Genomic DNA, 25,667 nt, shown 5'->3' on the forward strand with positions numbered 1-25,667 from the left:
TCTGTAAGTTCAGTAAAGGTATGTTTTTCTCCTGCTCTCCTCCCATTATCTTCTTTAATTTATTTCTATTTGTTATTATTGATATTAATGTGTTCTGTTAAACTAACTGTAACATTGGCCTTATGAATTATTTCATACTGGTCTGCTGTTAACATACTTACAGTTATGCTATTCATTGTTGTGTTTCACGTTATATACCTTAATATCTATTTGGATTAATCAATATTATGCTCCATTATGTCAATACTAACATTGGTTTGGTTATTGCTAATCTTAACTTATGTTTATATCTGATTTGCTACAGCATGGCAAGGTAGGAATGTTCCAGGTGATCCAACTACCTTGTCTCCTTTGGTCATTGCACAAGGGCCCAGCATGTCTGGGCTTCAGCCTGGTGCTGCCCAATCTACTGTCCCTGCACTACATGTGGCATCAAATAGTGCCACCCCATGAGTTGGGGCAGGGGTCTTCTCTGGGAATGGCAGTGGAGAGAGTGATTTTGTCACCCATGATGAAGTGCCAAGTATGGTGCACAAGTTGCTCTTCTGCACATTTGGATGCCACGTGGTCCAGATGGAGGACATGCTTGCCACCCTGGTCAGGCAAACTCACCCCTGACACCAGACTCCTCGGCTGCCACCACAGGAGCAGTAAAAGAGCAGTACCAACAGTCCCATGGCTGGGGAGTTCAGTCACAATGCTACCTTGTGGATGCACTTGAGACTGGGATTCCACAAAACCCTCTCCATGTAAGGTGTTCACCTCCTCTTGTGTCATACACCAGCCCTATCTGCTGTCTTATCTGTCTTCAAAAGCTTTCTCACCTTCCCAACTTACCTACCCCACATGTACCTACTGTATGTCCCTTCCTCAACATTCCACTCATACCTTAACTCATTCCCTCCAGTACAAGTCTTTTGAGTGTGTACCTTTAACTCCTAGTAGGTGTGCCATGAGCCTTTAAAAATTGAGTCATCACCTTGCAATTCTAATAGATACTCATTGACAGAGGTCAAATATTAGTACAATTGTATTTGCCATCATGTATGCTTCAAGATAAAATATCCTGATACCTTATATGTAGCATGGTTTGAAATTATTAATGCAAGAATGAACAAGTAATATTTGACACCTAGAGGAGCAGTAGGAGGTAACCGCAGAAACGCCTGGAGACGTCACTCGAATGTAATGAGTTAACAAAAGAAAATGGGCAAATATACCACAAAAATAAAAAAAAATCATCCCATACATAGCTCTCCATTTTTCACACGTGCCCACTGGACACACATAATTAGGTCCAATTGGCTTGACAATGCAGTTATGTTGTCCTCACCTCTGTCTCTCTCTGAGGGTGATGGTCCAAATTCAGCTACAAATTCTGTCAAAGTGCACAGTTGTTGCTGTACAAGAAATGGATAGCTATGTTTATTTCCTACACCCTTCCTGGACATACCTACCTGCCTTTCACTATGTTTTCCCCCGCTTGCACCCCATTTCACCATTGTCCTATCTCCCACTTTTTCTTTTCTTTAAAGATGTTTTGCAGGATGTGGCATGATGCTGGGTGTCTCGCAGCATTGCTAAACTCAGCTAAATGGAGTTATATTGATACATGTTTTAGAAATAATAATAAACACATACAAAATGTACACCTATGCCCTACATTGAACACAAAACCATAGCATGTGCAGACCAGTGCATTAACCTGCCATGCCACACAGATGTTAATTAAACTAGATAGTTTAAGCAAAACATAGTAATTGCAAGTTACTGTCATTAAGACTGTTTAGCAGCACTGCACATCATGTCATGTTGTGCAAACTTGCTTAAAGAGTACTAGAAAAAATGGGAGTGTAACATGGGGTCTGGTACAGGACTATACCACTAGAAAGCCTGACACAGTATAATGGATGTAAGTGAGGTGTGTAATAGCAGGTAAATGTGCACTTTTATCAGCAATATTTAGAAGTACATCTGCTAAAACATTAATGGCAAAATACATGTTCAGCTCAGACTCTGGTGGAGAAATACATCCCTATAAAGCCATGCACATAATAATGGGTATAAAAGAAGTATGTCACAGCCTGTATGTGTGCACTTATATCTTGACAAATACACCTGCTGTAACAGTGACTCCAGCAAATGTGTGGGTATGTGCAAGTGTCTGTAAGTCTGCATGTTTGTAGGAAGAAGTATTTTGAGAACATTCCCGCCCAGTGCCCTACTTTAGCAGTCCTGCTTACTTTAGCAGTCCTGCTTATGTTATTCCCCTTATAAGCACCTTTGGGCAGTTGTCAGCACAGTAATCTCTGCAGTGTGTGTGATAACTGTGTAACACTGTAGTCCAAATAAGTAGATAGGCAAGGGCTCTACTCTCAGCTGTGGCAAGTGTGTGTGTGTGTGTGTGTGTGTGTGTATGTGTGCAAGTGTTTGTAAGTGTGTATGTTTGTAGGAAGAAGTATTTTGAGGATTTTTCCACCCAGTGCCCTACTTCAGCAGTCCTGCCTTTATAAGCACCTTTGGGCATTTGTCAGCCCAGTAATCTCTTTAGCACATGCAGTAACTGTATAACACTATAGTCCAACTAACTAGGTAGGCAGGGGTTCTACTCTCAAATCCGGAAAATGTGTGTGTGTGTGTGTGTGTGTGTGTGTGTGTGTGTGTGTGTGTGTGTGTGTGTGTGTGTGTGTGTGTGTGTGTGTCTGTGTAAGTGTGTGTGTGTGTGTGTGTGTGTGTGTTTAAAGGAAGAAGTATTTTGAGGGCTTTGCACCAAGTGCCCTACTTTAGCAGTCCTTCCAATGTCATTCACCTTAGAAGTACCTTGGGACAAGGTGAAATCATATAAGCACTGTAGTGCATGTGATACCTGCGTAACACTGTAGTAGACATAACTAGACGGATAGGGGTTCTAAACTCAATGCTAGCAACTGTGTGTGTGTGTGTGTGTGTGTGTGTGTGTGTGTGTGTGTGTGTGTGTGTGTGTGTGTGTGTGTGTGTGTGTGTGTGTGTGTCTGTGCATGTGTGTGTGTGTGTGGTAGACATAACTAGATAGGCAGGAGTTCTAATCCCAATACTGGCATGTGTGTGTGTGTGTGTGTGTGTGTGTGTGTGTGTGTGTGTGTGTGTGGTGTGTGTGTGTGTTTGTGTGTGAGATTCATATCCTATGTGGGTTATACCATTTTGAGGTGTGTACCATCCAGTACACTTCCCATTGCCCTACTTTACAAGACCTGCTGATGTCATTCACCTTAGAAGTAGCTGTAGACACTGTTCACCCCTGTAAGCTCTGTGGTATGTGCAATAACTGCATAATACTAGAGTACAAAAAATTAGGTAGGGGTTCTAATCTCAATACTGACAACTATAGTAGTGTGTGTGTGTGTGTGTGTGTGTGTGTGTGTGTGTGTGTGTGTGTGTGTGTGTGTGTGTGTGTGTGTGTGTGTGTGAAGCATATCCTCTCTGGCTGCTGTGTGGGTAGGTTATACCATTTTAACACCTGTTGGCCACCTCCTGATGGCATTAATTTATATGGCCTGTTAATGGCATCTACCTCAAATGCATCATGTTAAACTGTACAGCCGATATCAGTCATCTGTACAGATGTCTATGGAATATCCAGATGTTTACGACTTATATGTGGTCTGTGTCCCCTAACAATGGCCATGTATGTGATATCATTGCTAAACAGGTTACGGTTAGTGTAGTGACACACATGCCAGCATCAGATATCATACATGACTGAAACATCATGCTGATACAATGTTTGTTACTATGTCAGTTGCCTAGGCTTGTGGGGACAAGAGATGACACCAGTTGCTATTTCTGGTTGGTTATCTCTCCATCCATTAAGGCATTCACAACATTACGTGTTGTAAGAGGTAGGGAGTTATGCCCCAGGCATATAATTTATGTGTGGCATGTCATGTGTATGTAGCACTATAGTACATGACAGTGGATATGTAGGGTTACTAATCTGTCTATTGCCAACTGTGTTTGTTTTACTTCTCCTGTAGCAGTCTTTTCTGTGTGTATGCAATGGCTATACCATTTTGTCTCCCTCTTCCACCCTGCAAACTCAGAAATACATACCACAAACCTGCCATACACAGTACCATGCATGCCCTCATCAACTGCATCAAGGTTGAGTGTATGGGAAAGAAATGGCAAGGGCAACAGGTTCTGACAGTTGAATCTGTTGTGGTTAATGTAATGGCTAAGCTTGTGAGGGACCTACTGACAGTACTCCAGTAACCTCCTCCGTATGTTTGAGCCTGTGGTACTACAGAACACTGAAGTGACATGTATAAAGGCTAGCTGTCTGTAGCAAGTGGTATGTATGCAAGGTCACAGAGTCTGCCAACATTGTCCCTCACACACTGTTGCATGCATACACACCTGGTAAACATGTACATATAAAGCTGTACCTTGGCTATGAAATGGTTGATGTATTTCCACTCTGCCATACCCCAAGTTGGTAATGTCTGCAGGGCCACAGCCTGCAGACACACAGACACCTGGAACATAAACAGAATACAGCATGTCAGACTATATTCAGTCAGTGGTACTAACAGCAATTATGCATCATGGCTAATAAGGTACATACAATTTTATGTGTACTCATAACAAATGCAAGCAGACAGCACCTTACACAGCATTACATAGCTACACTGTACTATATTCACCCTATTCATCAGACCCATATTACCATGTCCCTGCATCAATGGTGTGGATGACAGGGATGTAGCACAGGTATCATCATATGCACAGGGTGTTGTGTGGGTTTGCCAGAGGCCTAGGCTGGGCCATATTGTTGACATCCTATGTGTGTGTTGGGATGGTTATTCTATAAATGGGCTATGCAAAGGTGATGTGTGTATCTGGAGGTGACCTGCCTGTGATACAGATGTGTGTGTATATGTATGCACACACTCCATGTGACTGCCCTACACAGGGGTATGTTGGACAGCTGTGGACTGTACATGGCAGGGTGTACAGTTCACTGTCTCTGGCCATGGACACAGGAACTGGTCCTGCCAGGGGTCTCACTAACACCACCAGGCCCAAGGCCAGATGCAGTACTGCTTCCTGTTGGTGACTGCTGTCTGCTGGATCTGTGTCCCTGATGGGAATGGCCAGGACCATGTGCCCATGGCCTGCTACTGTGTGGTGTGGACAACACTCCCCCTTCGGTAGTGCTGGTGGTATTGCCGCTATGGGAGTATGAAGATTTATGGCCCTGTAGACTCTCAGCTGATGTTGGTGCTGACCTACATCCACATGGCCGATGCTTATCTCCCATCACACTCTCTAGCACAGACATGCCATGGTCGAGGATTGCCAAGGTCTCACCCCACTGTCTATTCATGACTTCAGTGTTTTGACGTGTGACCTCAACAAGCTCACGTACATCACCACATAAGTCAGGAAAAGAGCTGCATCCAAGACCCTGAGTATTTGTCTGGTGTTGCATTCATCATGTGCCTGTGCATCCATGACAGCCCAAAACATGCATCTGGTGACACCTGCTATGACACTTGTGACAGGGGCTTGACAGGCAGCAGTCCTCCTTTGAGCACACCTGTCCATCTGCCTGTTTGGGCCTCATCTGCACTCCGGCTATGGCTAGTGTCTACACTCACACTTGCCATAGTCACCACACTAGCCTGTTCCATGCCACCACCTGCCAACTGTCCATTATCTATGGCTGCTGGGGACGGGGTATGTGTTAGCATTGTGACTGTATGCGGGGACATTGTGGATGACTGTGGGATGCAAAGCAATGGCACAGATTCAGCCCCTGACAACCCCACTTGTGCTTCTCTATGACCACCATCATTGTCAGACTTTACAGAGACACTGACATCAGATTCCGAGTAGGAAGGATTATGACCACAATATCCACCTGTGAAGGGTTGACAACATATGTAAATTAATACCTGCCATACCTCCAAACTGTACTGAGTTACTCGGTTTTTACCAAGTTTTGGGTTCCAAATAGTGCGGTGCCATGATTCCCGAGTGGCACCTCTTCATTTCCAACTTTTCCTTAGCTTTTTTTATTTTAAAATTTTTTCCCAGGCTTTGAGCTGATGTCATCATATGCACGATGATGTCAGATCCGTCAGGGCTACCAACCTGTCGGAATTGAGATCAAGGACTTCGTGCACACATTTCCGGACCTTTGAGTGGTTTTATTTCCGCTGGATCTGCAAGTGGGAAACAGTATTATTTCAAATATGGATGGATCTATTCTGCAGTCTCAGGTGAAATCTCTTATCTGCAAGTTCCCTGCAATGATGAGAGTGAACCGGGAAGTCCAGAGTTCTGAGGAAACATATTTGCGATGAGCGGGAACGGAACAAGTAGGAGAAACATGTTTTTTATTCTGCCGCAAGCAATGCTGTGTTGTTCAAGTGGATCTATCTGCCGTTCTATATATATATTTTTTTAATTTATTTTGCCACAAACTGGGTGAACGAACTGTGGGTGTGTGTGACTAGTCTAGCAAACTACACTTTACACATGATTTGTACAGCCTCTGAGTTTGTGTTCTGGCTTGGGGAAATGGCATCATGTGAATGAAAGGTTAAAAGCAGTTAATACTGTCAGTGCTGCAGCTTTATCTCTATGACAAAACAGGAATAGGGGAAATTAAGCACCGGTATAGTAAAATGATTCATTTGCAGTAGCATGCTTGTCCATTAGATCAGGTCTGGTCTGCATATCTCTGAAATAATTTATGGCAACATTCCACTGAGGAAAACATCTAAGGGTGGCAGGGCTAGGTTTCTTAGGGGAAGGCTATTAAATCATTACTTTTTAATTTAAAGAAATAAGTACAGGTTTTAAACTATTCTTTTATTTTTTATGTTTGGTTACACTTAATGGAAACATGAGACCTACCTGTGTATTCCATATTTGTGGTTTAGTGTTAAAAGTGGATGTTTTCACATGATATTTAAAAAATGATGAACACTGGTACAACTAAGGCCTTTGCATTTTCACTTTCCCTTCAAGCTCTGCAGGCTGTTTGCACTGCTCAAGGCTCAGTATTCTGCACTTTATAGATGAGTCAGTGTGAAACATAGGATGTATTCAGTTGAAAGCCAACTTGTCTGCTTTTTCTAATGAGAGGCTTAACATCACTTTCTGACAACAAGCCTTTATTGGGGAGGGGAAGCTTTTGAAGTGTACTTGTCTTCAAAATGGTCAGTCAGCGATTTGTTTTGTTACCGTACATACGTTGAAAAATATTGTTAATAACAGACACAAGAAACAATGACATACTATATTAAAATCATACCCCATTGATAATTCTGTTGCAGAACTTAGCTTGTATAAAATATTTTGAATTATAATCAGAAAACCAGCAACAGAAATGTTGTTTAGCAAGCTTTCTCCAGCCAGTTCAGATCAAATCTCTCTATATTCTTTTCCATACAGAATGCTGAGAGGTGATCTGTGCATGGCATACAAGGCATCCCTTGGATCCCACTCTGATGGACGGGTATCTTCAAAACAAATAGCACCAGAATTACCTGACCTAGCGGTATCACACATTACAGGGACAGACAGGTATATGTCTTAGAGAATTCCCCTTTTCTGGAACAGGTTTCCCATCTGTATGAAGCAGAGATTTTCCCTAACCCTATTCAAGAGAAACCTGGACTAGTGCATGGAAGTTAGAAATGCATCCCAGGTCTAGCACCTGTATCTCTAATGGAGAGAGGCAGCCTGCCACTATGTTTCTTGTTTTGTGTTAAAGGGGCCAATGGTTTGAAAACAGCCCAAAAGTAATCTTTATCCACCACTGGCCAGATGATTTTCTTTGTATGTGGTGTGGTTTTCAATGCTGTTTTGATGAATGTGAGTTTCAAGGGCAGAGAAGTTTTAATGCCAAGTCTATTTTTTATTGTGAGACAGTAAGTATTGCTTTCTTTAGCAGATGTCCTAGTGTTTGGTGCATTGTGCTATAAAATGTAAAAATAAAATCCAAATAATCATTGTAGAAGTAAAGCAGTATGCACACATTAGTGTTTTTGGTAAATGGGATGAAATAGACAGGTAATGGGACATTTGAATGGCTGCAGGGGGACTCTGATGCCATATTTTGGTTGTCTGTTCTTCAGTTTGCATTTGAAAGTTGGTATCCCACAATTCCTTTGGTGGGCGGGGTTACATAATATGTATTCAAATTTGATGTTAATCAGCGTAAAGATTTGTACCTATTTTTCATGGGCCTTGTCCAGATTTTTGATGTTTCCAGGTTGAGAGGTATGATACCTGCACTATAAGGTTTGCTGGTACACATACACATGCAGGTAAGGTGGCACAAAGGCATTACACAGACCTCACAATAGCCAACTTGTGATATTCGTGACACAGTCAGACCACAACATACACACTCTGGACAGACCCTCAACATCATGTAGTGCAGCTCTTTCCACTTAATGTTACTACTTATGTACACCTCTGGAATACGTGAATAGTGTTAGTAGGTGATGGACCTTCACCTAGCACACACTGTACCCATTTACACATCATTGCTGTTCACCTGTATAGCACAGTGGCAATTCCTACAGAACATACCACTCAACTGTACAGAGTTTCACTGAATGTCTAGATGTGTGGCTCATATTTTTGGTCTGTTCCACAGAAATCCCCTGTGCTTACTTGTTTGACATACCATTTTTTTCTCAAGTATAGTTTCCAAGTCTTTTTTTTCCTCATAATCTGTGTGTCTCTCTCTCTCTCTCTCTCTCTCCCTCTCAGATGTTAGGTATGCATCGGTTTTGCATAGACAGCAGCTTGATTTTAGAGGTCATGCTCATGAGCAGCTGATGGCCTGTGCACCAGTTGGTGTCCTCTACTTGCTAATTGCATGCAGAACAGCTGTGTTGTTATTCCTATAGCCAATGGCATGGCAACACAATCCTATAACTGAGTACTTCATGTGGGTGTTGCCCCTTTCCCTTGCCTGTGAGAAGAACTTCATGGAGGTGTGTGAACAACAGCATCACAGAGGGTAGTTGGAAATACATCTTGCAACAAAAACTGTAGAGACAGACCAACAAAATAGGGGAGAATGTCTGTTATACAGTTGGATTAATGCCAGTTTAACAGGGTTTCTGTGGACATGGATTTTCTGCATGATTTTAAGTCTGATAGTGTTATGTGGTTGACATAACTCTCAACTCTAGGGCTATCCGCAGAATGGCCAAAGGTTTGATTCTTATGTTTGGTCTATTCCTCAGACAGATTTTGTCCTTGGCAAATCAGTAGCATACTCTGAGGATTGCAGTCAGTAAATGCTAACATCCATATGTGTTCCGGACTTAATATCCCTCAGAAAAGATACGTTACTACAAACCGTGTAACACCAGCAACATTCTCAGTTTATAACAGCAATATTTCAAATATGCCCTTATTTTTGGCCTCTGTTCCCTAATTATGTCAGGCTTTGTCCAGATGTCATGCAGTAAGAGGTTGATAAGTATGGTATATCATTATTTAGTGCCTTCATTCCAGATATCATCCCAGTGATGTAGGAGAATGTCAGACATGTTATGAGGAAGAGGCCATATATATGAGGACAAAGCCTGGACATTCTGTGTGAATCTGTACAGTTGAGAGGTCTGTGTATATCTGGTGATTCTTAACAGACTGTCATGATTGTGTAACACCGTTGTGTGTAAATGTTAGTCAGACTTTGTAGGGAGAGGGGTAGATGCAAGTGTCATGGCACTTTTTCTATCTGACTGTGCATGCTGCTCCAGTTTCTGGTAGACTATCATCTGTATGTATTTGTAAGGGCAGACTGAGACATGTCCAGTACCATCTTTGGATTCCATACTACACTGTGACTTGGGGTAGTATATGTAGGGATAGTGTGTGAGTGGCCAACATGATATGTTCACACAGTTATTATACTTTAGTGTTCTATCAACTTTCTACATTTGTCAGAGCGATATTTCACAGGTTGTACATTAGCATATATTTTCTGAGGGGTATGAAATCTGATACTCAAATCTCTGTTATTATTTCTACATGCATAAATGAAACACAATTTGTATGAGGGACAGAACAAAAATATGACACTAAAAGCTGGACATTCTGCGAGGATATGTGCATTTGTGACGTATTCCTGCCAAATATGTCAGCCAGCACTCTGGACATTCAGCAACGACCTGTGAAGTTGCAAGGTAGGCTTGGCCAATATCTGAGCCAGCACTCTGGACATTCAGTGAAGACGTGTGCATTTGCAAGGTATGCCTGCCCATATATGTGAGCCACCACTCTGGACAATCTCCGAGGAGCTGTGCGTTTGCAAGGTATGCCTGCCAAATATGTGAGTTAGCACTCTGGACATTCAGAGAAGATCTGCACTATTTCTGCACGGAGTTTATTGGGGATGGTTTCCAGTGTTAGGGTGGTTATATTTATAGCCCCGAAATATGTTAAGCCTGTGATAACTAGTTACCTGATATCAACAAAAGTGGCAATACAAATATTTTATCTTAGTTTTCAATTACAGTATACATTTTTGTTAATGCTGCTATATGGTTGACAATTACTCATTCGCTGTCATCCTTACAGAGTTTAATCAGTACATTTAATTTGCTTTTTTTCTGGGGAATGGGAGGGAGTTGGATTTGTGTATTACTTAAAGAGAGCCTTACATTTTAATTCACGCTGTACATAGATGCAGGGAATGAAGTCATCATACAAGCTCTACAGCAACATGACTCATTCCTTTTAGACAGAGGCAGAGCTAACAAGTCCTCCTATGACCATACCTGGAAGCAAGTGGTCAACAATGTGAATGCAGTTGGAGCATATGGCCATGATTATCAGAAAATCAGACATCAGGCCAGTCACATGACAAAAGGAACCCCAAACTTCAGCAAGCTGAAATTGTTTGTGAATTCAGGGTGATTCTGCAGCCAAATCACCACTGACTGGGAAAGTAGAGTTTCTGTGCTTCTTCAGAGTTCCAGGCAGCTCACCATGAGGTTCACAAATACTCCTTAACACAGGTGCAGGGGTGGAGGACAACTAAAGGGATTCCACTGCTGAACTTCCAGGTATGCCACATAATAATGTCTCTTGTGCATGAGTATATACACACACACACACACACACACACACACACACACACACACACATATATATATATATATATATATATATATATATATATATATATATATATATATATGGGTCTAGGACTATTCACTGAAAGCACATTTCACTGAAACACATATGACTGTGCACAATTCACTGAAAGCACAATTCACTAAAAACACAATTCTCTGAAACACATTTCACTGAAATTTATATATGGCCTTTTCCCCAATGTAGTGCGATAGTGAGTGTCGGAACTTTGAATGTTGGCAGTATGACTGGTATAGCGAGGGTGCTAGCTGATATGATGAACCAAAGGACGGTTGGTATATTGTGTGTGCAAGAGACCAGATGGAAGGGGAGTAAGGCTAGGTGTATCGGAGGCGGTTTCAAATTGTTTTATCATGGTGTGGAAAGGAGGAGAAATGGCATAGGCATTATCCTGAAGGAAGAGTATGCTAAGAGTGTTTTGGAGGTGAAAAGAGTGTCGGATAGAGTGATGTTTATGAAGTTGGAAATTGATGGTGTAATGATGAATGTTGTTAGTGCATATGCTCCACAAGTTGAGTGTGCGACGGATGAGAAAGCAAAATTTTGGAGTGAGTTGAATGAAGTGGTGATGACTGTACCCAAGGGTGAGAGACTGGTGATTGGAGCAGATTTCAATGGACATGTTGGTGAAGGGAACAGAGGGGACGATGAAGTGATGGGTAGGTACGGTGTTAAGCAAAGGAATGCAGAAGGTCAGATGGTAGTGGATTTTGCGAAAAGGATGGAGATGGCTGTGATGAATATGTATTTTAACAAGAGGGAGGAGAATAGGGTGACATACAAGAGTGGAGGAAGATGCACACAGGTGGATTATATCTTATGTAGAAGGGCCAGTCTGAAGGAGATTGGAGACTGTAAAGTGGTGGCAGGGGAAAGTGTAATTAGGCAGTATAGGATGGTGGTTTGTAGGATGACATTGGTGATCAAGAAGAGGAGGATGAGTGTGAGGGCAGCACCAAGGATCAAATGGTGGAAATTGAAAAAGGGTAATTGTGAGGTGATGTTCAGGGAAGAGTTAAGACAGGCACTGGGTGGCAGTGAAGACTTACCGAATAGCTGGGTAACTACAGCAGAGCTAGTAAGAGAGATGGCTAGAAGGGTGAATGGTGTGACATCTGGAAAGAGGAAGGAGGACAAGGAGACCTGGTGGTGGAATGAAGAAGTACAGGAAAGTATACAGAGAATGTGGTTGACGAAGAAGTGGGATTGTCAAAGAGATGAAGAAAGTAGACAAGAGTATAAGGAGATGAGGTGCATGGCAAAGAGAGAGGTGGTGAAGGCTAAGGATAAGGTGTATGAACAGTTGTATAAAAGGTTGGACACTAAGGAGGGAGAAAAGGACCTGTACTGATTGGCTAGACAGAGGGACCGAGCTAGTAAAGATGTGCAGCAGGTAAGGGTGAAAAAGGATAATGAGGGAAATGTATTCACAAGTGAGGACAGTTTGTTGAGCAGATGGAAAGAGTACTTTGAGGGGTTGATGAATGAAGAGAATGAGAGGGAGAGAAGGTTGGTTGATGTGTGGATAGTGAATCATGAAGTGCAGTGGATTAGCAAGGAGGAAGTAAGGATAGCTATGAAGAGGATGAAGAACGGAAAGGCTGTTGGTCCAGATGACATACCTGTGGAAGCATGGAGGTGTTTAGGTGAAATGGCAGTGGAGTTTTTAACTAGATTGTTTAATGAAATCTTGGAAAGTGAGAGGATGACTGAGGAATGGAGAAAAAGTGTTTTGGTACCGATTTTTAAGAATAAACGTGATGTGCAGAGCTGTAGTAACTACAGAGATATTAAACTGATCAGTCACAGCATGAAGTTATGGGAAAGAGTAGTGGAAGCTAGGTTAAGAAGGGAGGTGATGATTAGTGATCAGCAGTATGGTTTCATGCCAGGAAAGAGCACTACGGATGTGATGTTTGCTCTGAGAGTGTTGATGGAGAAGTACAGAGAAGGTCAGAAGGAGTTGCATTGTGTCTTTGTGGATTTAGAGAAAGCATATGACAGGGTGCCTAGAGAGGAGTTGTGGTATTGTATGAGGAAGTCGGGAGTGTCAGAGAAATATGTTAGAGTGGTACAAGATATGTACGAGGGTAGCATGACAGTGGTGAGGTCTGCAGTGCGAGTGACGGATGCGTTTAAGGAGGAGGTGGGATTACATCAAGGATCAGCTCTGAGCCCTTTCTTATTTGCAATGGTGATGGATAGGTTGACAGACGAGATCAGACAGGAGTCCCCGTGGACTATGATGCTTGCAGATGACATTGTGATCTGTAGTGTGAGTAGGGAATAGGTGGAGGAGATCCCGGAGAGGTGGAGATATGCTCTAGAGAGAAGAGGAATGAAGGTCAGCAGGACTAAGACAGAATATATGTGTGTGAATGAGAGGAAGGATAGAGGAATGGTGAGGATGCAGGGAGTAGAGGTTTCAAAGGTGAATGAGTTTAAGTACTTGGGATCAACAGTTCAGAGTAATGGTGAGTGTGGAAGAGAGGTGAAAAAGAGAGTACAGGCAGGATGGAGTGGATGGAGAAGAGTGCCGGGAGTAATTTGTGACAGACGAGTGCCAGTAAGAGTGAAAGGGAAGGTCTCCAAGAGAGAAATGAGATTAGCTATGTTATACAGGTTGGAGACAGTTGCACTGACAAAAAGGCAGGCGTCAGAGCTTGATGTGGCAGAGTTGAAGATGTTGAGATTTGCACTGGGTGTGATGAGGATGGACAGGATTAGGAATAAGTATATTAGAGGGTCAGCCCAGGTTGGAAGGTTTGGAGACAAAGCCAGAGAGGCAAAATTATGTTGGTTTTGACATGTGCTGAGGAGGGATGCAGAGTATATTGGGAAAAAGATGCTAACGATGAAGCTGCCAGGTAACAGGAAAAGAGGAAGGCCTAAGATAAGGTTTATGGATGTGGTGAGAGAGGATATGCAGGTGGTTGATGTGACAGAGCAAGATGCAGAGGACAGGAGGAAATGGAAACAGTTGATCTGCTGTGGCGACCCCTAATCGGAGCAGCTGAAAGAAGAAGAAGTGTGACCCTGGAGTTAGTATATATAGTAAGGGGGGTGTTGGGGGCATAGACTCCCATCTCTTTTAAATATTTTGAACTGTATACATGGATACTTACAATTCCAATAAATTGCTCTTTTTCTGAACATAATATATATCAAAACTGTGTGTGGGGGCTACTTTCAGTGAATAGTCCTAGACCCAGATATATATATATATATATATATATATATATATATATATATATATATATATATATATATGGATTCCATACACTAGATCGAATTTTCCCTAATTCGAAATAGTGCATGGAATGCTCACTGCAGCCAAAGTGCACTTAATCAAAAGTTAAGTTCAGTACAACGAACGGGTGTTATACTGAACTTCCGTGCAGTATTCATGGACCTTAGGGTTAGGCACGGGTCATACGGGCTATCCCCTTACCATGACCTGTGCCCTAATCTTTAGGTCCGTGATGACTGCAGTGCAGTGAAGGACATAACAATGTCCTCCACTATCTTGCAATAGTCACGAACCTTAGGGTTAGGGTAAGGGGATAGCTTTACTAACTATCCCTTTACACTAACCCATGCCCTAACCCTAAGGTCCATGACTATCACACCATAGTGGAGGACATAGCTTGCTTTTTATGCCCTCCACTGTGCTGCAGTGGTTTTGGTGAAGTGCACTTACGCAAAACTTCACTTTCATTAAAGTGAACTTTCGCTGAAGTGAGGCTTCCTATTACAAGTTCAAAGTAGTGAACTTTCATTCTTTTAATAGGAATCCATATATATACATATATATATATATATATATATATATATATATATATATATATATATATGGATTCACTTCATATAATCGAAATACCAAAACACTGAAAATGAGAAAACTTCATAATATAGAAGACCAAAACACTGAAAACGCAAAATATTGAAACTCAAAACACTGAAAACTCACATCATACATATACTGAGTTCAAACAAGATAAATCATATTACTTTCACCAGTAGTGTAGTGAAGTGCAATCTTGGTGTTGATATATTTAAGTAGCAGGGAGTGCAGGAGAGCTTGCCTCCCGGGTTATACTTGGTGGAAAGTCTTCTTCTTTTGGCTTTTCCTGGTTAGGGGACACCACAGTGGATCATCTGTCTGCTCATGATTGGCAGTGGAGTTTTACAGAGTCAAATTGCCAGCCCGGCACCCAACCTTCCACAGAAGGTGCACACACACTCACACCTAGGGTCAATTTAGAGTGTCCAATCCACCTATAGAATGTCTTTGGAAGGAAACCGGATCACTTGGAAGAAACCCACACAACCACAGGGAGGACATACAGACTGCACAGAAGGCACCCCAGCCGAGGATCTAACCAGAGAACCTCTTGCTGTGAGGCAGCAATGCTAACCACTGCACCACTGCGGCCGGCCATTTTATACTTCATGGAAAGTAATAGGATTTATCTTGTTTAAACTCAGTATATGTATGATGTGTGTTTTCAGAGTTTTGAGTTTCAATGTTTTGAGTTTTCGATTTTATGAAGTGTTTTGAGATTCAGTGTTTTGATATTTCAGTGCTCTGAAGTGAATCCATATATATATATCTATATATATATATATATATGTATATATATATATATATATATATATATATATATATATATATATATATATATATATATATATATATATATATATATAATATATATATATATATATATATATATATATATATATATATATATATATATATATATTCCCTATATAATCTTGAAATATTGAAATATCGAATTTCAGTATCTTGAGACAATAAAGACAAAAAATAAAAACACAGAAACCCCAAAAGCGCGAAATTCAAAATCTCAACTTTTAAACACACCCTACACCACATAAACAAACACACATACACCTTCCTCCTCACATTACAACAAACAAACAAAACAAGAAAAAAACAAAGTAAAACTACTTAAAAGCAGCAATTAGATGAAAGAAGCATGTAGAACAGACCACCAGCAAAATCCAAGTTTATTTATCCAGTAAACTTGGATTTTGCTGGTGGTCTGTTCTACATGCTTGTTTCATCTAAACAAACAAAACTCATTCAAACACATCAACACAAACACATGACCCTACCCCTACATCTAAGCAGGGTGGCAAGCCCCCCTGCACCCCCTATGTGGGGGGCTGAGCTCCTCACAACCCCACTACTTATATATATTATCTCCGAGGTTGCACTAAAAAGACAAAGACATGAAATCCACCACTACACAATCTACATTCCCCTCGCACAAACACACTCACATACATACAAACACCACCATTCTCAACACTTGCACACTCACACTCTTACCTACATAACTTAACCTACACCTACAACTTCCCAACACACTAACATACACTAAAACCCCTACCCAAAACCTTTAAAATATAAACACTTACTTGAATATCCAGCTATCCATTAACACAATGCACCACCACAACTGCTGATTTGACATTTCAGAATTTGGTTTATGTGGTCTTTTGCGGAACTGTGCTTTCGCTATTTTAGTCTCGAGATACTGAAACTTGAGATTTCAGCATTTTGAACTGGTGAAGTGAACCTATATATATATATATATATATATATATATATATATATATATATATATATATATATATATATATATATATCTGTGTGTGTGTGTGTGTGTGTGTGTGTGTGTGTGTGTGTGTAACATACAGAGATGGGTAGAAGAGAAGGAAACTGGAGTGAAGATTTAAGATGTTTCTTATTCGGATGTAAAGCGGATTGTTTCCCATTCTTGCATCATTTGCGTTGTGATGCTTATCATCCTTGTTTCATCTCCATTCCGTCCATCAAGTTACAGCTCGTACTGAGTTTGTACAACCTCCTGCACATGGTAGGCACATTCTTTTGCTTATTATTGTAACTAAAGTAGATTTACATGTACATTAAATTTCTTTTTTTTTAATTGTAGTTGCAGCTATTATTATTAAAATTACATTTTACATAACATAAATTTGATCAGTGTTTACTCTGTTTCTCTATTTGTTGTACGAATTACTTGTTATCATAGGTGATAGTGGCAGCTTCTGATGATGATGATGCCAGTTGGGAAGATGCACAGTCTGGAAGTGCCAGGGGGCCAGTTTGACACTGAGGTTGTAGTTCCCACATCCCCTTCCCATATTTCAGACACAGTCAGTATTCCTTTGCATATCCATGACATGCAGCCCTCGAGATAGGACAGGCTGAGGGTGACACAGATGATCAGGGTTATGTGGGTACTCTGGTTCTAGAGTCAGCTGAATCTCTCCATAGCCATCATGAGGGTATGGTACCTCACAGGGGTGTGGCTAGAGGTGCTCAGAGAAAGCCTGTTTTCCACCTTCCTCCTGATTTTGGTGTGTCATAGAAAGTATGTGTTAGACTGTTATGGAGGCATAGGCACAGTCCACCAAGGCCTTGAAAGAGATAACCCAAGTACTGCATGTTGTGCATTCTGATGCACAAGACTGCCTGAACTGTGTGGGTGACTGCTTGGACAGGATAAATGACACACTGGATTGGGCAGTCTCTGTAATGGAACATCTGCTAGGGTTGGGTCAGCAGCTTCCATGTAGCTGGAGAACCACTAATATCATCAGGTGTTGGTTGACTTGGTCATGCTAGATCCATTCCCAAAGAGGGATTCCATCAACTGCTGCATCAGTGATTGAAGTGCCCATGCTCAAATGTGGTAGACCATGTGATCATGGTCCTGGATGTCATCATGATGACAGCTCATCCAGCAGGCATCATTCGTGACTCCTGTCAGAGGTAGTTCTCATTGTGGAGGGGGTGACATCAGTTAACTGACTAATTTACCATGCACAGATCACACCCGTCCAATATGCCAAGATGTAGTACTAGCACAGATGTTTTGATAGTGATCCTGCAGGCCCCAAAACCAAAAACGAACCACAGTTACGCTCCAATACAGGAACTCACAAGTAAAAAAGATAGTACAACCATCGACCACTGGAAAGCAGGAACCAGCAATAAGGCACAGACCAGGAACTTAAGGCAGTAAAAAAGTATTTAATCCAATAACAAGGCACACCGACTGAGCGCTTTCACCGGTACAACCGGCTTCTTCAGAGTCGTATAACAAATACCCAGTGTGGCTTCCTTTATTTATACTTAACATCCAATCAATCAATTAAACAATCTACCACTTAAACTCATTGTTTAACCATTTTTGAATATCAAATAAACAACAGCATCTGTTGTATATAAAGGACTTTCATTTAAAAAAAAATTATATATATATACATACTTATGTAGTATATATATTTTAGTTTTGTCTAAAAAAACAACAATATAGTACATAGTGATCCTGCAGGCCCCCCCACACACACACATACACACACACATTAAAGTTCATCTTGCTCATACCACCTCACACATACACATGTTATACAAGCAAATATTCGTGAATGATAAGAATCTGTTGCTTCTGGGCCCAAAAATTGTATACTTACTGAAAAACTATTTTTTTACTTACAGATACATACATGCACTCACTTCTTTGGTGTCAGGCGTTCCCTCCTGTAACCTCACGCACCCACGCTGTGCAAGTGATGATGACTGTGTCATGCCCTTTGCAGATTTCTTTGTGACTTTGAGTTGCCTATGTCTGATGCACAGAGTAGATAGCTAGAGCTTGCTTAGTTAAATACTTAATATACCCACTCTTGGGGATATTCTGTCTTGGGTCTTTAACAACATATCCTATGAAACTATCATCCTTGGAGTTGTTAATATCGACTGGAGCAGATTAATATCAGACTCCCTACAACTCTGCATTAACCTACATGGTTTCCACCAACTTATCACATTCCCCACAAGTATGCACAAATGGGAAGTTAAGACTATGGAAGAGCAATTCATGAACACATAGCAGAGGAACATATAGAGCACAAATAGGTTATCAGAAGGATGTGAAATAAAAAAATGAAGGTACATATTCACAGGTTTGTCTGACCATAAAGCTATATGGATAGAATTCAGAAACAAAGTTAGTAATGTTAAGATAGGAAAAGGTCTAAAAAGAATTAATGAAGTAGAGAGGGTAGGTGAGGATGAAAAAAGAACGTTAAGAGTTATAGGAAGACCACATAAACATGTGAAAGTTCTATAAAAATTAGTCTGAATGGTGACCGTCTTTTTAAAAGAAATATAACAAAATTATCAAGGATTGCAAGTTAAAAAGAGAAAGGAATTGTAAAAGAGTTATAGTAAGTTAGGTAAGAACTTAAAAATTTAGAAAGAAATGAAATGAGTAATGAAATATTTTAAGAGAGAACAAAGAAAAGAGTTATATGCAATGAATCAAGAAAAACAGGCAAAGAACTGTTGTATAAACAAAGCTATTTCCTACAAGGTAAAATAGAAGAGAGCTCCTTAGTTAAATAAAATTGGGGTGGAAGATAGCATCATGAAAGAATTAATACACGAAAATGGATAGTACAGAAAGACCAAAGATATATAATGCATATTGCGATACTCTTAGGCGTACACTCTGGAATCAGTCACTGTTTGTTCCTGCTCCTTCTTCGGCTCTGGTTTTGATATCTTTTGCTTCGGCTCCGGTTCCTGTTCACTTGATTCTGATTGTCTCTAGCACTTGATGGTAATCATATGTTAAATAAGCTCAGTTCATAAGTTGTTGACTGATCATTCTGTCAGTCCCTATCAATTCATCTCTTAATTGTTGAGGAGTTACTGAATTGTTTTTGACTAACAGAAACTCAATGCCTGTGTTGCTAAGAAAGCTAACAAGTACTTTATAGAAAGGACAACCTATATTAGTTCCACTGGGCAAATTGAAAAACCTTAAACCCTTTGGAACTATAGCTGACTTTATACAATATTCGAAATATTTATTTTCAACATGAACTGCACAATATCTTTTGAGTCCCTTTTCCAACTTTTCTAATAAGCTGGTTACATTATTCCTGACGTCCTGTAGTTCCGGTTCTACTCTGCTACTGGAAAATGGATCAAAACTGATATTTAACAATTTTTCCACATCTCCTTGAGGACCAGAGTTGGTGTTCGCCTCTGAGACTGGGCCTCTAAAAACTGTAGTATTGACACCACTGGAGAATTCATGTACATTATCTCTCGCAGATAAATTTTCTTTGAAATTATCCTTGATTCTAGCACTCAACAAAGCTAGGGACTTTTCAATCTCACCTACCATGCGTGCCAGGTCTTCCAACACTCTATCTTGATGTGTGGGCATAGAATGGATAGTCAAATCCAGAACATCTTCCTCCAATGCATTAGTCATAGAATAATTCCAAAATAAAGGCATCAAACTCGAAAAAATAGCAACTGCAAACAGGCTAGGTGTAAAAATTAACCAAAATTAAAAAAAGAACACCACTAAGCATAAAGAAGAGTCCAAGCAGAATGATGTTTTGTTTGTAGCGTAGTTGAACTTTATTAGTCGCTATTCATCAGAAAGATTTCCTCAGAAACACAATTTAACTCAACAATTAAAGCACAGTCCAATCAGCTCCAAAATACAAATATAATTCAATGTGCCAAAAATTAAATATTTAAACTTCTTATAAAATTTGATTAATGTTATAAAATGCACCCCTAATATAACATATTGTTCAAAATTAATGTAAAAACTAAACTAAACAAAATTCATTTAAAATAGGATGTGTTTATATATTCCTGAATAGCTCTCACTTGTTGGATTGCTTAATTAGTGAGTAATTCAGCCACTTATGTTTTCATTAGCATAGTCTGCCCCTTACCCTTGTTTTAAGTGTGAGCACAAAATGCAAGGCTGCTTAATGAATACCAAATGGTGCACTGTTGTGTACATGACACACACAATAGCAGCACTGAGTGCAGGGCTACTTAATGAATACCAAATAGTGTGCTATCGTGTACAGAACATTCTCACAATAGCAGCACAAAATACAAGGATTCATGAATATAGTCCTTATATCTTTGGATAGACAGGCATGTAAATATATGAGTAATAACACACAACTGTTCCAGTGTTAGTAATACAGTGATTGACAGTATCACTCACTCCACCGCCATAATCTGATATTTACAATACATTATTTTGCTTACTTGCTTTTTCATTTATCCTCTGTACTGCTTTCATTGTCCATTCTGGGTATATTGACTAGTCTATCTATGGTATTACATTTGGATGAAACATCTATTCTTGAAATGACCTCCAGCTTGATAGCAAAGTAAACTCCTATGATCTTGTTATCCTATATCAATGCACCAGCATCTCCCTAGTGACCACATTTTCATCTACCCTTACCTACAGCCTCCTGACCACCCAACCCCATCTTCCCTTCAGCCTCTATCACTCATCTCACCTTATTCCACTATACTTTCCTTAACATCGATATATGACTGAAGGTCAGCTTCATTTGAACATTTCTGTGCTGGAGGGAAGCCTTTTAGCTTATCAGTGGGATTGGTAAGCACTAGGTAGCCCATCCACCACAAGAGGAGTCGTTACTTGCCCAGAAATTGTAGTTTATTGGCCATTTGAGCAGTTTCTCCATCTCTCTCAGCCTTCTGGTTTTAAAGCCCACATTTGCTCTTGTTTCCAGCCTTTCCTGTAACTAGTCTAGTCCAGATACAGACTTGCTGTATCCAGGACTGTTTGAAAGCTTCTGAATGTTGCCAGAGCCTGCTCTTCAATTTTTCCTTTAGATCTACTAGTTTTCTCCTCTCCTGCACTTATGCTAGCTTATTAGTCTAGCACTTTACCAGACTTCTTGTAGCAATTATGGTAGCACACAAGTGCTACCAGCACTAAACCTTCTACAAGGAAACAGATCTAGTACTTATTATCATTGCCCACCCCACCAGGCATGTCTAAAGGCCAGTTCCCTGTGCTTTCTCCTATTAATCTGGTGAACTTGGGCATCCTGAGGCAATGTAGCAACTGCCTCATATACATCGACAACCCTCTTCTCTTACCTTCCAAAACTGAGACTTGCGAGAGATGCACTTATATATACAAATTGGAAGCCATGCACTCTCCAGCCAAGACTGATAGCTGGTCAAGAGGAGAAGGTCAACACTTGCACCACACCACATGGAACACATAGCCCTCCAGCACACGCACCAGCACTGCCTTCACATAAAAACACAAACCACACACCCACCTTCATGGAGGCTCTTAATAAAACTCTACCCAAGCAGCAGGGCCCTCCAAGGCAGAAAAGCACTCGACTGCCACAACACAACACAACACTAGTCACAAGACACATACCTCTCCTAAACAGTGTGCCACTCAACCAAAGCCTCTAAGGAAAAACAGCATGCCCAATACACTAGTCATAAGTGACTCGATAGTGAGGCACACTGATGTCCCACTCACTAGGATGAATAAGGAGAAAGTAACAGTCAGCTGCCTGTCAGGTGCCAGGATCCGACACATAATGCATGCACTCAGGTCGCTCAACAACAGGTACAAATATGGCTCTGTCATTGTACATGTGGGTGTGAATGACCTGAGACTTACTTCCCTGGACTACATGAAAAGAGACATGGAGGAGCTCTCAGATTATGTAGCCCAGGTGGACATGACCCTAGCCCTGAGTAGCATCCTACCATCACCCAGAATGATACCTCAGTACAAGCAGAAAATGATTGATTTCAACAATTGGCTATGTTTCTGGTGTCATTCTAAGAGGATCCAGTATCTGTCTGCCTGGGATGATATGATTGACAGACCTCGATGCTTTGCTAGAGATGGCCTGCATTTGTCACTCCTGGGCTTCCGGATACTGGCCAAGGCTCTTGCCACAACTATAGTGCCTTTTTTAGATGGTGTTTCAAAGACCAAATTACCACCATAACAGCTACAAAAAAATGCAATCTGAGGGTCATGTTGCTCAATGCTAGAAATCTAAATCTCAAAATGCACTCACTCGAGGCACTCCTTAAAATGGAGAACATTGACATTTGTGCTGTAACAGAGACCTGGTTCAAGGCAGCAGAAAGCACCTCTGCACTACCAGGCTATAACTCATTCCACACCTTTCAGCCCCAGAACTTAGACCAAAGCTTCAAAGGCAGTGGTGTCTCCATATTCCTAAAGGATATGCACACCTCCAGACTGGTAGCCCAACATAATCCATCAGAGATACTTCAGGTGCAGCTAATACTGGGTAAGGCAGCGATTCAGGTCGTAGCCTGCTATAGGTCCCCAACCATGTCCCAAGACTCGCACTCCATGTTCCTAAGCACCTTGGAGAATATTAGGGTCCAACCTAACACTCTCTTACTAGTCGACTTCAAATACCCCTCCATTAACTGGGTAAACTACTCATGTACCAATACACTTGATCAACGTTTCCTGTAGTTCATAAATTCCATTGCCCTGGACCAACTCAACTAGAGGTAGCAACATCCTTGACCTGGTCATTACTAACATGGGTGACCGTTGCTCTACACCAATAGTCAGCTCTTCCCTGGTTAGATCTGACCACAGACTAATCACCTTGGAAATCCACATCCTCCCACCCTCCCAGCAAAGGTAAACATCATGAAAAACTTCTCCAAAGCAAACTTTGGGATCCTAAAAACAGAGGTGGCTAACTTCACTGGACCCATGCAAATGGAGAATAGTTACGTGACTGCAGAATCATACACCAATACATTGTACGAACATGTACACAAATGCATGGATCTCTCCATACCCAATAGAACAAAGACACTCTTCTCCAAAAAAAGGAAACCAATCTGGTGGTCCCCTGCCATAAACAAACTCTACAACAGAATGAGGAAACTGATGAGGAATAAGGTGAAGTTCCAAGACTGGAAAAACTCCCTTATCTGCCTCAACAAAAAGTTGAGATCCCTCATCAAATCCTCTAAAGCTAGGTATGAAAACAGAACAACAGCAAATAGTAAAGACAAACATAAGGCCTTCTATAGTTATGTAAAGAATCTCCACGGCAATACCCAGATTTTCTCTGAGCTACTGCACAATGGTACCTCCTATACCGAGCCAACAGATATTGCCAATATACTGGCCGACAAGTTCAGTGCCAACTTTACCCCCCCAAAGGACCAATCACAATACCAGTAGTTTGCCAGACACCCAGTGTTCCTGCTGCACAGGTTAAAATAGCACTGTCCAAGGCCAAGAATACAGCTTCTATGGGACCTGACAATATCCCTGGTTGTGTTCTACATGAACTAGAGTGAACTGACACCTCACCTATGTGCTCTCTTTGATCACAGCCTCACCTCAGGCATTGTCCCTGCCAAATGGTGCACTGCTACAGTTAACCCTCTCCATAAAGGAGGAGCAACTACAGACCGTGGGAACCATTGCCCCATTAGCCTGATGAGTCTGATATGCAAAGCTATGAAACACATCATGGACCTAATAAACAAGGATATAGGGAATCTCCAAACTCTGGATCCCACACAGTTTGGTTGTGTGAAGGTTAGATCATGCCTGCTCAACTTGGTCGACTTCCTTGAGTCAGTCACCAGACCTGTGGATGAAGGTAGGTGGTTCATACAGCCTACCTTGATCTGTCCAAGGCCTTTGATACCGTTCCCCACTCAGGAATCATAGAAAATCTCAGTAAGCTTGGCATCAACCCATATATCACTAGGTGTGTTGTAAGAGTTACCTGACAGACTGTATTTTGTCCATAATGAAACCTTAGGTCAGTGGGAAGCAACTTCTTATTCACAAATGAATCAATATCTTATAGTTGTTACATTTACATCATAGTCTGGATGAATGAACAGAACGTTCAGGTTATAATGCTTACCATATAATCCAGGTCTCTGCTTTGATAATTTTTTGGTTACTTGTTGGCATAAAATTCTATAGTATGCTTTATAACGATCATGTACTCATTAATTTAAAAACAAATCAGCAAATTCTGTAACAGGAGCAAAGTGTGTGCACTTACGGTTTATGCCTAATTTAACAGGGTTGCTTGTTTCCGTAGACTGATTCTGTGCATTGTAGCACTGACAAGTGTAGGACCCTTCATCCTGTGCTGTAGCATTCTGTATGACGTACTGAACAGCAGATGTACTGGAGGAGTGTAATGGATGCCCAAGCCATTTATTATCTTTATAGAACCAACAACTTGTCAGGTCGTATCTGCTGTTACTGCTGCTACATTCGATAGTCACTTTACTTCCAATGCGAGTTTCCTCTTGGGGTATCACACGTATCTGTGGCTTCTCCAGAAATTCTGAACATAAAAGAAGTCAATAATTTAAAGTTAGCAGATTATTATGCATGTTATCTTTATAAATTTTAAAGTACGTTTCTGGAAAAATGCTAAGTTTGCACAATAATTAATTTTTTTACATAAAGAATTCCAAGTAATTGTTAGACATGGATATAAAGAAACCAGGGTTCCTATTACATGACCAAAGATGCATTATTTCAAATGCGTCTTGG

General features: G+C 40.9%; 1 protein-coding gene across 1 annotated transcript in view; it reads right to left on the reverse strand.

Moving 5' to 3' along the window:
- Window positions 1–25,667, reverse strand: part of LOC122815369 — a 161,978-nt gene that overhangs the window by 42,344 nt on the left and 93,967 nt on the right. Inside the window, exon 3 of the mRNA XM_044087829.1 lies at window positions 25,165–25,455. Within this exon, the coding sequence (XP_043943764.1) occupies window positions 25,165–25,455 (291 nt within the window). The remainder of the gene's footprint in view (window positions 1–25,164; window positions 25,456–25,667) is intronic.

This window comes from Protopterus annectens, chromosome 1.part1 (assembly GCF_019279795.1).
Source record: "Protopterus annectens isolate FY-2018-M chromosome 1.part1, PAN1.0, whole genome shotgun sequence".
Lineage (NCBI taxonomy): Eukaryota > Metazoa > Chordata > Ceratodontiformes > Protopteridae > Protopterus > Protopterus annectens.